General features: G+C 46.3%; 2 protein-coding genes across 3 annotated transcripts in view; one reads left to right on the top strand and one right to left on the bottom strand.

Moving 5' to 3' along the window:
- Positions 1–649: 649 nt before the first annotated feature.
- LOC128770123 (epidermal growth factor receptor substrate 15-like 1) overlaps positions 650–13,050 on the bottom strand; it is an 84,916-nt gene continuing 72,515 nt past the window's right edge. Inside the window, exon 24 of the mRNA XM_053884410.1 lies at positions 650–777. The gene's annotated coding sequence lies outside the window, so the exon portion shown is untranslated. The remainder of the gene's footprint in view (positions 778–13,050) is intronic.
- Positions 2,904–10,929, top strand: ap1m1 (adaptor related protein complex 1 subunit mu 1). Of its 2 annotated transcripts, XM_053884416.1 has the most exons (12): positions 2,904–3,107; positions 4,188–4,344; positions 4,557–4,624; positions 4,695–4,825; positions 4,896–5,043; positions 5,150–5,276; positions 5,408–5,550; positions 6,151–6,222; positions 6,450–6,608; positions 6,703–6,828; positions 10,185–10,260; positions 10,575–10,929. In XM_053884416.1, exons 1-12 carry the CDS (start codon positions 3,066–3,068, stop codon positions 10,595–10,597), a joined length of 1,272 nt encoding a protein of 423 aa, XP_053740391.1. In that variant the 5' UTR covers positions 2,904–3,065; the 3' UTR covers positions 10,598–10,929. The 2 variants fall into 2 exon arrangements, with proteins under 2 accessions (XP_053740391.1, XP_053740392.1); XM_053884417.1 differs by lacking the exon at positions 2,904–3,107 and having other exon boundaries at positions 4,196–4,344; positions 4,557–4,626; positions 4,696–4,825.

Here is a 13,050-nt window from a genome sequence, read left to right as displayed (position 1 = left end):
TGATGATGTTCGCTGATGACATGGTGATTTGTTGAGAGCGGAACAAGGAGAGGCGGAGGTGTGAGCTGGTGAGACTTGAGTGTGACAGTGAAGGTCTACAGGTCAGTGCCTGGGAGCTCGGGAGTCACAGTCGGAAGAGGTTGGCGACCTCCCCAGGAAGAGCACCATCTCTTCCTCAGGAAGGGTTGAATCAAGTCTTCTTCTCAGGGTTCACTGCTGTTTGAGAAGGGCTCTGTGCTCCCTTCATGTGGTGAAGGATCCTGAAAGAGAAAGCAGAGTTTACACAAGCAGGCGGCCGAGAACATTTGTGGTTATCAAGAAGGAACATTTTTGTCTTGTTTGGGCTTCTTTGGAGACATGGGTGTTCGACCCTCTCTGGGTCCAATCACGGCGGAGTGTGTGGTATTTGCTGAAGGACTTAAAACAAACAGCCGTGCTTTTGGGAATCCAGCGTTCCCTCGGGAGGGGTTTATTATGAGAACAATTCCACTGGATACAAAGCGTGACGTGAAACAGGGCGTTCTGCAGGGACCAGAACTTGTCTCGGTTTCATTTTAATGCCCATGTGTGATGCAAGGCAGTGCAGGAACAGCGTGAGTTTACTTCAGTTACTTTGGGAAGTTGGCCGCTCACACTAGAGCCTCAGCTCCCGAACCATCCCTTGAGTTGGCCAGGTCAGCTGGGAGGAAGCCCCAGGGCAGACCGGGAGGTCCCCAGGGAGAGGAAGGTTGGGGCTGCTTTACTGGCTGGCTGCTGCCCCCTCGACTTCACACTGGACTGAAGGAAGAAAAACAGTGACCAAGTGAAATCAGGAACATGAATCCGATGGCGACAGTTGTTGCAGTGCATTATGGGGCCTGTATTTTCCATGGTTTTAATTTCACATTTTGTTGTGGCTTATAAACTATTATGTCACAAGGATTCTCTTGTCCCGTTGACACAATGAAAAGTTTTTTTTCTTTCATCTTCATGAGGCTCAAAGTTTGAGGAAGTTGAGGGCAGCGAGGGAGGAGGTGAAGGAGAGATGAACTCAGAGTGAATCAGATGGAGAGAGAGAGAGAGAGAAATCAGAACCCTCCCACAGGAAATCCAGCTTAACTCCTCTTCTCCTTCTATGGTAAAAACTCCCCCGAAAAGCCACAGGATCGCCTTGGGAGCGAAGTCAAAGTCCTGCTAAGTATAAATCACCGACTCTGGGAACGGCGGAGCAGATCACAGCACGCATGAACGTGGAGGAAACAAATTAGAGCAGTCTCAGTCTTAAGAGCTTGATGTCATGCGAGCGATATGTGCTTTTAAAAGTTGGCTGAACTTTGGGAGAAAAGCATCCGTTTCACGCAGCTGCGCTCTGAAATAAGGGGTATTATTGGTCGCAGGCTGCGTTTGCTGTGGAACTTCTCACATGTCTGACAAATCTGGGGCCGCTGACTCATGTTCTCAAACAAAGTCTGCACAAACATGTCGCTGTTTTGCTACATCCTGAGATCCGAGCGCCACGGTGCGGATTACATGGCTCGGGCTGTTAAGTTTGTTATATTTGGGTTGGTAAACTTAGTCCTCCTCCGACTCCTGACAATGTCTGAACCCCATCTTACCGGCCAGAGGGGTCAGGGATCTGTCATCCGGATGAGGAGCAGTTGTTTCCCTCCGGACCGGCGCCGAAAGGCCGTCCACGCCAGAAGAGCTAATGATCTCCTGCAGAGCTCCAGCTCGCCCCACCGACTATTTTTGCTCCGCGATATTTGAAATAAGAAGCTGTTTGTTAACACATTTGTGGTCATCCATCTCTTCACGCCTTGACGGATTGTTTGTGTGTGGCTCTCATGACAAGCTTTTCATCATGTAAACTTGGCTTCTCCTGCTGGTCCACCTCACCTCGCCGTGACCCGGGTGGCCGAGTGAAAGTGATGACTTCTTTCAAAAGAAAGTGAAATAAAGAGGACACACGTAGAAAATAACACATAGATTCATTGAAAAAAGGATCTAGTTGAGGAGGATTAGTGAAGAAGAATCACAGAATTGTGCTGTTATCATGCGTACGGATGGATGAGTTTCACTTCCTGCCTGACAGTGTTGGAAACCCTGCATGGATCATCCATCTCAGTGAATGAGAGGTTGAACCTCATACAAACAGTACTCATGGTTAACTTTAAAGCATTTCATTCCAAGCTGTTTGATTCACTGGTGTCTCATCTCGATTGTTTACTTTATGACTGAGTACATTTCATGTTTCATGTTAGTTCAATCATCATTCATGTGAGTCACAAGTCAAAGGCTTTTGTTTTCTTTTCTCTACTGTCATCCAGTGTACAGTAGTAGCAACACATGGTCAGAATGTAACTTTTGAAATGCTTTCTCACCACTGTGTATCTGTCAGAAAATGGGGCGACTTTGCTGTCGTCTTAAAAGACTTTGTCTTTCACTACTTAATCAATGGATTATCTGGATCGTCGTTCACACAAAGGTTAAAAATCAGCCTCGATATTTAGTATGACTCCTTGAAAAAGCTGCACATCTACCCACCACCCACTAGAGGTCAGCACAGGTCACTTAATGGACGGGTATAGCGTCGTTTATTTATCTGTTTATTGGTTGATTTGGAGGGTGGTGAATTTGATATCAACTCAGAACCAGTGATGGCGTGAATTTCGTTTGTTAAAGGCCTCAACAAGCAAGTGAATAATCGGAGTGGAAAGAAAAACATTTTTAATAAATGGAAAATGAAGGGAGGTTTGCTGAAATTCAAATACATATAACCACGGCATATTCTTGCTTGTTTATACGCAAAAAGACACAAATAATAATTCCATATTTCCCACATATGATTCGTAACGATGTGATCAATGTGTGTTCATTTTGAACATCTGTGCGAAGCCATCGCGTGTGACGTCATCCCGACCAGTGGGGGGCGCTGTGGCCGTTCGGGAAACCGGGGCAAGAAAAAGAAGCATATCTTTCCTTTTCTCTATTATGAATGAATGTCTCTCCTTTGCTTTAGGTTTCCCCGCAGTCTGGTATTTTAATCATTTGGTGGCCGAGCTGGACTGAGCTCGCTTCAGTTCAAGATGTCAGCCAGCGCGGTTTACGTGTTGGATTTGAAAGGAAAGGTAAGATAACGGGCCGCTACCTCGCTAAGCTAATGCTAACTCACCTAGCCGCCTTACTGACACATTCCTGACCGACGGATCGTGATGCGAGTCCTGCAGCGGAACCCACGGAAAACACCGTGTCACTGTAGTGCAACACGACACAGGGATGCTGGAACAGTAGCGTGATGTGTTACATTAAAGACCACGTCACGTTAAAGTGCACAGGTGGAATTCAAATCTCAACAGCTGTGACAAACTTCAAACGTTGTCATGCAAAATACATCACTCGTTAAGCACCGCGTTTGTTGCCTGTATAAACGTATCTTTTTAATGATAGTCCTGTATTTGTATATTAGTTTCATGCTTTTTTCTCTTAAAAAAAAGAGGTAGTTCCGAGTTCCCGTTTGTTTGCGATTGTCCAACAATGAAAACCTGTTTTAACCGTTTACAACATGTAGACACAAGGGCCCCGCTCTTTTCCCCTCAGATAGCGTTTGTAAATGCGTTATTAACTGATCATAACATCAGTTGATCGTAACTGATCGTCATCCATCTCGAGATTTAATCCGAAGAATCTGGAATGTATTTCGATAAATCGCCCTAATGTTATAAGAAATTATGTTTTTCCAGGCTCCACAACAAATCCATTTCAACTGGCCCGACAGCAACATAACTCTGATCAGGTCAAGAATTTAAATAAAATTCAGCGGTGTTCAAGTTACTGTGCTTAACGTGACCCTTTCAGAAGCCATGGTGATTTGGTCATGTTTGCAACGCGAAGTCTTGTTCAAGCTCATCGCTGCATCAACTACCTATTTTCAAATAGTTTGGTTGACAAACTACAGCGGAACACGGCCTCGTAAAGGAAGTGGTGTTTGCCTCGATATGTGGTTTGATATCACCACATGTCTTGAGCGTTCACTCTGTGGCAGAATCATGTGCGTGACGACCCAAAAATTGTGTCCCGCAGAGTCTCACGGCTCATTCGTAGCCATGACAGTTGAAACGGTTCTCTCCCTTCAAGTGCAGTTCTGGACATGTTGATTCAGATCAAACAATGCCTTCAGACTGTGAGATGACGTGCTGGTCCTCTGTCAGGTGCTGGTGTGCCGGAACTACCGCGGCGATGTGGACATGTCAGAGATTGAGCACTTCATGAGCCTGCTGATGGACAAAGAGGAGGAGGGGACGCTGTCTCCGATCCTGGCCCACGGTGGAGTTCGCTTCATGTGGATCAAACACAACAACCTCTACTGTATCCTTTCTTCATGACGGCGCTCAGGACCAACCAGGACTGCTCAGTCAACTGTGATCATGCATTTTATAGACTTATCGGATCCTTTATTCATATTTCACTGGAAGGTGTTCACGTTTTTAGACATATCTTCCCTATTGTGAATAATAGTGATAAGTAATTTTCATTTGAGGCTATGTTCCCGGTGCGATCATCCTTAACTAGCCTCACAGTGGTGGCAACATCCAAGAAAAATGCCAGTGTCTCCCTTGTTTTCTCCTTTTTGTACAAAATTGTCCAGGTGAGTTGCGTTTTCAACTCGACTACCACGACGTACAGTCAAGGTCACAACACGTGTTTGTGTGTCTCAGGTTTTTTCAGAGTATTTCAAAGAGCTGGAGGAAGAGAGCATCAGGGACAACTTTGTCATCATATACGAGCTGATGGATGAGCTCATGGACTTCGGGTACCCTCAGACGACGGACAGCAAAATCCTTCAAGAGTCAGTCTCGTCACTTCGCCGCTCAGTGTGTTTAGATGGGTAATAACCCTGGATTACTGCCTGTGTTCAGGTACATCACCCAGGAGGGTCACAAGCTCGACACCGGAGCTCCGCGTCCTCCTGCCACCGTCACCAACGCGGTGTCCTGGAGGTCAGAAGGCATCAAGTACAGGAAGAACGAGGTCTTCCTGGACGTCATTGAGTCAGTCAACCTCCTGGTAGGAGCTGTGTGATTCTTCCAGAATGCTCCTTGATGTGTTTGTAAACTTCTCGCTCCGAGTGCGTCACAGACCCCTCAGCTCCGACACGTCTCTGCCCCCTCAGGTCAGTGCCAACGGTAACGTCCTGCGCAGTGAAATCGTCGGCTCCATTAAGATGCGGGTCTTCCTGTCTGGGATGCCCGAGTTGAGACTGGGCCTGAACGACAAGGTTCTGTTTGAGAACACTGGACGTGAGTTCCGTCTCATCACATCCTCGTGCTTGTGAGAGATGCTGTGGCAGCAGCAGTTTCTCACGTCAGCGTGATTTCACTCAGAAGTACTTCCGTCTTCATGCGTCTGTTGTTGGCCTTTAACTCATCAGGAGGCAAGAGCAAGTCCGTGGAGCTGGAGGATGTGAAGTTCCACCAGTGTGTTCGTCTGTCTCGTTTTGAGAACGACCGCACCATCTCCTTCATCCCTCCTGATGGAGAGTTCGAACTCATGTCCTATCGACTCAACACTCACGTGAGTACACTTTGTTCTCACGGTGACCGTGAATGTGGCGACCAATTTAACAATCCTGTTAGTTTTACTCTCAGTCTTGATCACTAAAGCAACTGAGCATGTAATAACAATCTATTTCCTCCTTCCTCCATAAGAACTCTGTGACCTCCCTGCTTAACCTGAGCTTGTAGTCATTGTTGCTCACATGATTTTCGAGGGTTAATTCTTAAGCTCTCTGTAAAACCTCTGTGCTCACGAGTGCCTGTGGACTTGTATCGACTGGATTCTTTTCTAATGTATCAACATATCTGCTTGGTTTATTGCCTTAAACACGCTCATTTCACCCTGGCACTGCAAGATTATTCAGGAGTAAGCTTTAAAAAAAGAAAGAAAAAACAGTGGAGATGAAACAGAAGTTAAGCCTTCATTGCTCTCCTGATATTTTTTGTCTTTTAAAAATACATCTTTTAACTTGTAATTGCATTTGTGACTTTATTTGGTTTGTGAATTTGTGAATTAATTTCACCTGTGAATGTGGTCGTTTTAAAACAGTTCTTCCCTTTCGCCACTAGAGGGAGACCGTCGCATGCCTTTAAAATCCAGGCTTGGTGTGTGTTGCAGGTGAAACCGTTGATTTGGATCGAGTCTGTCATTGAGAAACACTCTCATAGTCGGATTGAATACATGATCAAGGTGAGTCTCTCCCAGTGCCTCATATTTAATCTGTGTGTGTGTGTGTGTGTGTGTGTGTGTGTGTGTGTGTGTGTGTGTGCGTGCGTGTGCGTGTGCGTGTGCGTGCGCGTGTGCGTGCGTGCGTGCGTCACTGTCATGGTCCTTTGTTGTCATGTGAGGCCAGCCCATGTTGAGCGGTGAAAACATTCTGTCCGTGCCAAACTTGAGCTGCTTGTTTCTGGTTGCAGGCAAAGAGTCAGTTTAAAAGGCGTTCCACTGCCAACAACGTGGAGATCCACATTCCTGTGCCAACGGACGCCGACTCGCCCAAGTTCAAGACCACAGTCGGCAGCGTGAAGTGGGTGCCTGAGAACAGTGAGATCGTCTGGTCCATCAAGTCCTTCCCGGTGAGCAGCGGCTGTGACTCACCAGCAGCGCGCTTGTTTTGCCTGCTCAACACTCACGCACACAACCTCTGAAACTGTCCATGACACTCGGCAGGGCGGGAAGGAGTATTTGATGCGAGCCCACTTCGGCCTGCCGAGCGTAGAAGCTGAAGATAAGGAGGGGAAGCCGCCCATCAGTGTCAAGTTCGAGATCCCGTACTTCACCACCTCAGGCATTCAGGTTTGAGCCGCACGACCGCAGCTGCCTACACGAGAAATTCATTTGTCAGTCTGACGAAAACCCAACCCCAGCAGTGCTCAGCAGGAATTCATGCGAGTCATCTCACCTGCGGCCACCGGAGGCAGCAGTGCCGCGCGGAGGGCCCCGACTCGAGCAAAGTTCAGCTGCAGAGTCACGTCTTATCAGCTCCACTATTCTCCCAATAAAAACGGGACGTGACATCGCGGCGGTCCACTTCGCCCAGTCACCATTTAATCATGATGCCAAGTCTGTTTATGAGACTTGATGGCTCGGCGTGTTGCACTTCTGACCCCTCGACGCTCGGATACACGCAGAGGATTTGAAACCGCCACATTGACATGACACGTCAAAAATGGTCTTCAAATTAAGAGTGCGGAGGAAGAGTTGTAACAGGAGCTGGGCGGCGGTTGATCAGTTCAACCACAGTTGGTATCGGTATAGATCATGAGATTTGTTTGCAGCGCCTGAATCTTGAATATCAATATCGACGATTCGCCACAGTTCAGCGCTCCAGCTATCACAGGCACGACGACCCCTGACCTCTGATATAGTGCTGCAAAATCACTTAGATAGCTGCTGACCACTGCTACACCAGAGCAAACTCATCGTGCTTTCTGTGTTCCACCGAACGTCCACTCTTTTGAGTGACCAACCATCACGATCAGAGTTTGTCCTCAGTTGACTCTAGAGTCGGTAGTTAAAAAAGGAGGTCAGTCCTGGATGGTTCTGAGGCTGCGAGCAGATCCTCAGCTCGAGGTTTTGTTTTTGCAGCGACTTGTTTGCAGAAAATAAGTTTCCTGTTCTCAACAACGTGGCCACACCCTGCAGGCCGGCACCATCGATAAGTTCAGCAACATCTGTGACGGTGACTGAGATCTACCTCAGTGAGGACGTTAGATGGGCGTGAATTACAAACACACACTCGCTGCTGCGTCGACCGCAGCATTTCAACTAAAAAAGTCTGTTCAAGTGTGAGCAGAAGCTGCTCTGACTCAAGTGTAATTTCAATATTTTAAATTCAGACATGTTTAAACATGTATAAAACCAGATTCCAATATTTCCAGTTGGCAACTATATTGCAGTAATTAAAATCTTTTCATTCTTTACAAATTAATTTAGTTCAGCGGTAAAACTTCTTGTTGCATTCCAAGCCTTCAGTTATGTATTTTTTGTTGTTGTTGTTTTAAGGTTATTAAAATGTTAGCGTTTCTCATCGAAAGGCAACATATATTTCATAAGAATAAGAATTTACTTTATTTAAATTAATATCTCAGTAACAAACGTGCTTTAATCATAATAAATATAAACTTAAATATAAAACGACATAAATGTAAACTTTTCCTGTGACTTAATAGTTTAAAATACAAGTTCATTTTCAATCTTTTTCCTTTTTCCTTCATGAATATCTAAAACACTGGCTTGTATTTTGTAAATCTTGCTTCATTAAAGCAGGAAGAAGTGAACGTTTTGCGCCCCCCTCCAACTTTCCCCTGCTTCCGTAAATATCATTTGTCTATAAAATGATAAGTACACCTCTACATAACATTGTATCCTTGTTAAAGAGAAGAAAAAAGGAAGCAATATAGAGCCGCTTACAATAAAGAATAACCTCAGTAACTTTACACTTAATTCTCATGCAGCAGAAAAGTATGTTCCCCGAGGTCACACACTTTTGGACCACTAGAGGGCGTGTGAGGTGATGCTTGGTCCTCCCTTGCTCCACTTGTTGACCTCTGGGTCCAGTGGAAAAGTCTGCTGGTTCTCAGCGCCACTGACTGTATGTGTGAGAAGAGGCAGCTGAAGTTCAGTGAGACGCGTGTAACTCGCCAAGCGTGAGAAGGCTCCTCCGGCGCGCCACTGAGTGCAGAAAGTTCTCCCTCTGTAGGTGACAGAGAGGAAAGTCCAAACAAGGTGCCAGATGCCTTTCAGGGCCAGGAGCTTGATGGACCACACATGCAGTCGGCACTTACACAACAAGGTACAACAAACACAGGCAGCCCAGCTTCTCATCTTACAGCCCATAATGATATTTTGCGGATGAAGGCTTTTGATGGCGTTTTGCTGACTGCCTGGCCACGGTCAGACAGACGGCATGTGAGATGCCGGCTTGGAGCAGAAGTGCTGCGCCGGCACTCTCCGTGATCCCCGGCGTCTGCGTGCCTGTCGTCACCCGTCTGCCGCTCCCGGCAGAAGCTAATGACAAGGTGGCACCACCGCCACCGACCGACCCATTCCCACGCTCTAATGCGGAAGCACCATGCGTCGGAGAGGAGGCGCTGTGTTGGTGGGCAGAGACTTTAACAGACCATTAGTCAGCAATTCAAGAAGAGAGGCCACGACTTTGCCTCATGTTTGATAAACAAAGTCATTGATCAGTTCGAAGACTCAACTGTCACTTCTTAGTTCTTTGTTGATGTCTACTGTTGTTTTCAAAATTGAAAAGGGCCCTATTGTGTATTTTGGTTTTATAACTCTTTAATAGTTACCTCACATCAAAGTAATCTGTATTTATCGCTCTATATTTGGTTAAAAGTGGCTGTCTCATCATGTGCCCATGACGCCGTCGCAGTTACGGCAAATCAAAATGGAAAAACAAACATATTTAGTTCTTTCTTCAGCATATTCCTGGCCACAAAAGAAACACAACTGTGTTCAAGCACTGGACCAGTGCAGTGGCTCAGCTAAACACATGCTTTGAAGTGAGTGAGAAGAGGTTCATCTCTGCGGCTTCAGTACATATCAAACGTCTTCAGATGTCTGCAGCAGATGAGTCAGCACATTTCCTGACCAAAATACCTGAATGAGTGAAGCGACTTGCGCGGTGACAGGAACCCAGCCACCTGCAGGGGTGTGACCTGTGGGAGGATGTCAACTCGCCCTTTCATTCGGTCACATGGAAGCGTTCAGCAGGGGAACGACACTTGTTTGGAAAGTATATTTCGGGAAGTGAATCGACGGCTGCAGTAACATCATGTGCAACGTGTTTGCCCGGACGCTTCTTCTCGTAACAGCGGGGTTTGCCAACGACGGGCTGGCGAAACATCGACGCTTCGCGTTTTGCTGACGCGGCGTTTTCCCATGCCAGATCCGAAATACAGTTGTGAGGCCTTGACAGGAGCTTCCCTCTTCAGCGCTGAGTCATACGACAGCTTCCTCATCCTCTTACTACGACTCTCTGGCGCCACGAATGTCGCCCGCGTTGCTTAAAATAGAGATCTGCAATGAAACGTGGAGAATCCAGAGAGCAACATTTAAAAGGCCACGCAGTCGCAGTGCAAACATCAGGAAGTGGCATTTGACCAGTGGGATAACGTGGCTTTTTTTTATGTCCCCAGGTGCGTTACCTGAAGATCATCGAGAAGAGCGGCTACCAGGCCCTGCCATGGGTGCGCTACATCACCCAGAACGGAGGTGAGTGGAGGTCAGGAGGTCGGTGTGCTGATCAGTGTGAAGCAACAGTTGAGCAACGCCGCGCAGTTTCGTGGGAACTCTTGTACAGAACATGCACTCGTGTGGCAATAAAGAGAGAGTTGCTGCCGCTTCCCTGATTCAGGAGCGATTACCATCATCGGCCGCGGTTGCTAAACCTTCACTTGACAGCTCTGTCACTCGGTGCAAAACCACAGCCTGTCTTCCGTCTTCTTCTGAACAGTTGAGGGGGCTTTGGTGGTGGAGTTTTCCAGATGATTTGGGTCGGTTTAACAAGGCTCCTCTCTCCTCCACAGATTACCAGCTGCGGACTCAGTGAGCAGCACGTCCACCGTCGGCATGAGGAGGTTTTGTTGCTCATGTTTCAAGTTACATTGGCGTCTGATGGAGGCAAAGGTCAGGCGAGAGCCCTCTCCTCCACATAGGTCAACACAATCACCACTCACCCCTGTTGGTTTTCTGTACATAGCTGGAACATGTTGACAAGCGTCAGTGTTATTAGTTACATCGATGTAAATTAAGGTCCTGTTTTTTTTTTGTACGATGAACGAGCGACGTCCGCCATCTTGCTGTTACACTTGCTCACGCCGTGATTCCCAACTCCTCTTCGTCCGTCTTGAAATCATTAAATGTCTATCTAGAGAAACCGGACCAGCGGCTCCTGGGTCACTTCCTCGTGTCGCGAGTGTCTCTCGCGAAATATGAGGCACAAATGGCGAACTCCACTGTCAAGAGTTCTAGACTGAGTGAGGTGTCTCCATGACGACGGCGACATCATCACATGGACGGTGATTTTCCGCGCCGACCCGATGGCCCGGCCGCACTCCTGGTACCTGTGATATCATCTCCAAATTGGGCTCCAGCGTTCCGTAAACACCCCGGGGAGCTGGGAGGATGTGACTCAGGCTGCGGTCAGTGGTCTCGGACAGGCCGACACAGACCTGCTATTGTTTACACCTCGCCAGGCTGCACAAGTCCCGCTGAAGTCATCGCTGAAACCTGGCGACGCGGCCGCCGTGTTGGCGCATCTGAGAGGCGCTCGCTTCATCTGGAGTCCTAACCCGATCATTCCAGCCTCATTTTCAGCAGGCACCTGTGAGTGTGTCGCAGGTGCTGCCAGTATGAAGTCACGGAGCTGTGTGTGCTCGGGGAAACCATTCCGACTGGACCGTCACGTGCTTCTGATGAAGTCGGATGCCTTTCACATGAGCGGAGGACTGGAGAACATCCGAGGTGGAAGATCACACCAGAGTTCACGCGGCTGCCTGACAGCAGATCGGTTTGTTTGCCATCATCTGCTTCCTGCCGTCTGCTGTGGAGTAATCTGAGCTCGAGGCGTTCTACAGCAGCGTCCTCTTCGTCTGCCACTTATGCAACGGCGCGCTGCGCTCGCCGGCCAGCGCTCAGACGTTTGGCTGAGGATGTGAAAGTTGTACTTGGCTCACGATGACAAGGCTGCATTCATGAGGTCATTTCACCTTCCAGGACTCCAAACGTTTACGGTAAACAAACACACCATGTCCCGGAGAACACGCCACTGAAGCCAAGCTGAATCAGGTCACGTGTTCAACTGGTATAGTTTCTGCTGAATAGACAAAATATCACGTCGAGCAAATTCAGTTTTATCATTAGTTACATCAAATATGTTTCGGAAATTAATATAAAATTATATTATATGAAAAACAGACTTTTGTATATATATATATATATATATATAAAAAACAAAACGAGTCTCTTTTTAATATAAAATGATTTTATCAAATAAATTATTTTTTTAAATAAAATCATTTTAGATTATTGTAATTATTCTCAACTATTATCTAGATTGTTTTAATAGTTAATTGAAATTCCCTTCACATTTTTACTTTTTAATTTACAATTAATAATTAGTGAACTTCTTACTTTCCTTTTCATATATTTATTATGATTCATGTCAAGCTTATTGGGCTCTAAATTTTCGTGTCTTGCTTTAATTGAAATATGAAATGTCCCTTTTGTCCTGTTCTGTCTTCATTCAAATTTGACACTGATAAATCATCATGTCAAATATGATTTTGTTTTCCTCGCATATATAATAAATAAATAAAAACATTAAGTCTTCCATTTCTTCATTTTTTTTTTAATATGGTTTATGAGTAGAAAAATAGTTGATTTTTAAAGACAATGTTCATAAATAAAAGTAGAATAATTTCTATAATATATTATTAAGACAAACATTGCAGGTAGAAATATATTGTGTTTTATTAATGCAAAATTTTGGGGTAAAAAAACTATATCTATATAGATTAATCTATAGTATTTTCTTGGAACATTGAGTGTTTTCTTTTTTCTCCTCTGTATGCTGATCATCGACATTAAAACACCATAAAAAACGACAGCCAGTAGTGAAACGCTGGTTCTTCTAGTCACATTTCTCTCCTGAACTGAATGGCTCCCATCCCCAGTCCTGCCGCATCATGTGACCAGAATAGAAACATTCACTTTCCACCCAGTGGAATGTTATTTGGTTGCCACGGCAACACACAGGTATCAGTGATGAGTGAGTGGAAAATGTCTTGCTCAAGTGCGCGATGAGGTAAAAGTGCAAGGTGGCGGCTGAGCTGTGAGAAAGGAGTGCCGGGACGGAACCCCCGTGTTTACAGACAAACCCGGTCACCTAGCGACCGAGGGAATCCTGGCATGTCATATCAGCGCGGTGGCGCTCCCGTGACGTCAATCGGGTCCTTCCCCACGCGGCCTGCCTCCACAATCATCCCAGCCGTTGTGAAACCT

This window comes from Synchiropus splendidus, chromosome 13 (assembly GCF_027744825.2).
Source record: "Synchiropus splendidus isolate RoL2022-P1 chromosome 13, RoL_Sspl_1.0, whole genome shotgun sequence".
Classification (NCBI taxonomy): Eukaryota; Metazoa; Chordata; class Actinopteri; order Syngnathiformes; family Callionymidae; genus Synchiropus; species Synchiropus splendidus.
The sequence above is the reverse complement of the archived record's forward strand: the minus strand, read 5'-3'. Positions and strand labels throughout refer to the sequence as shown.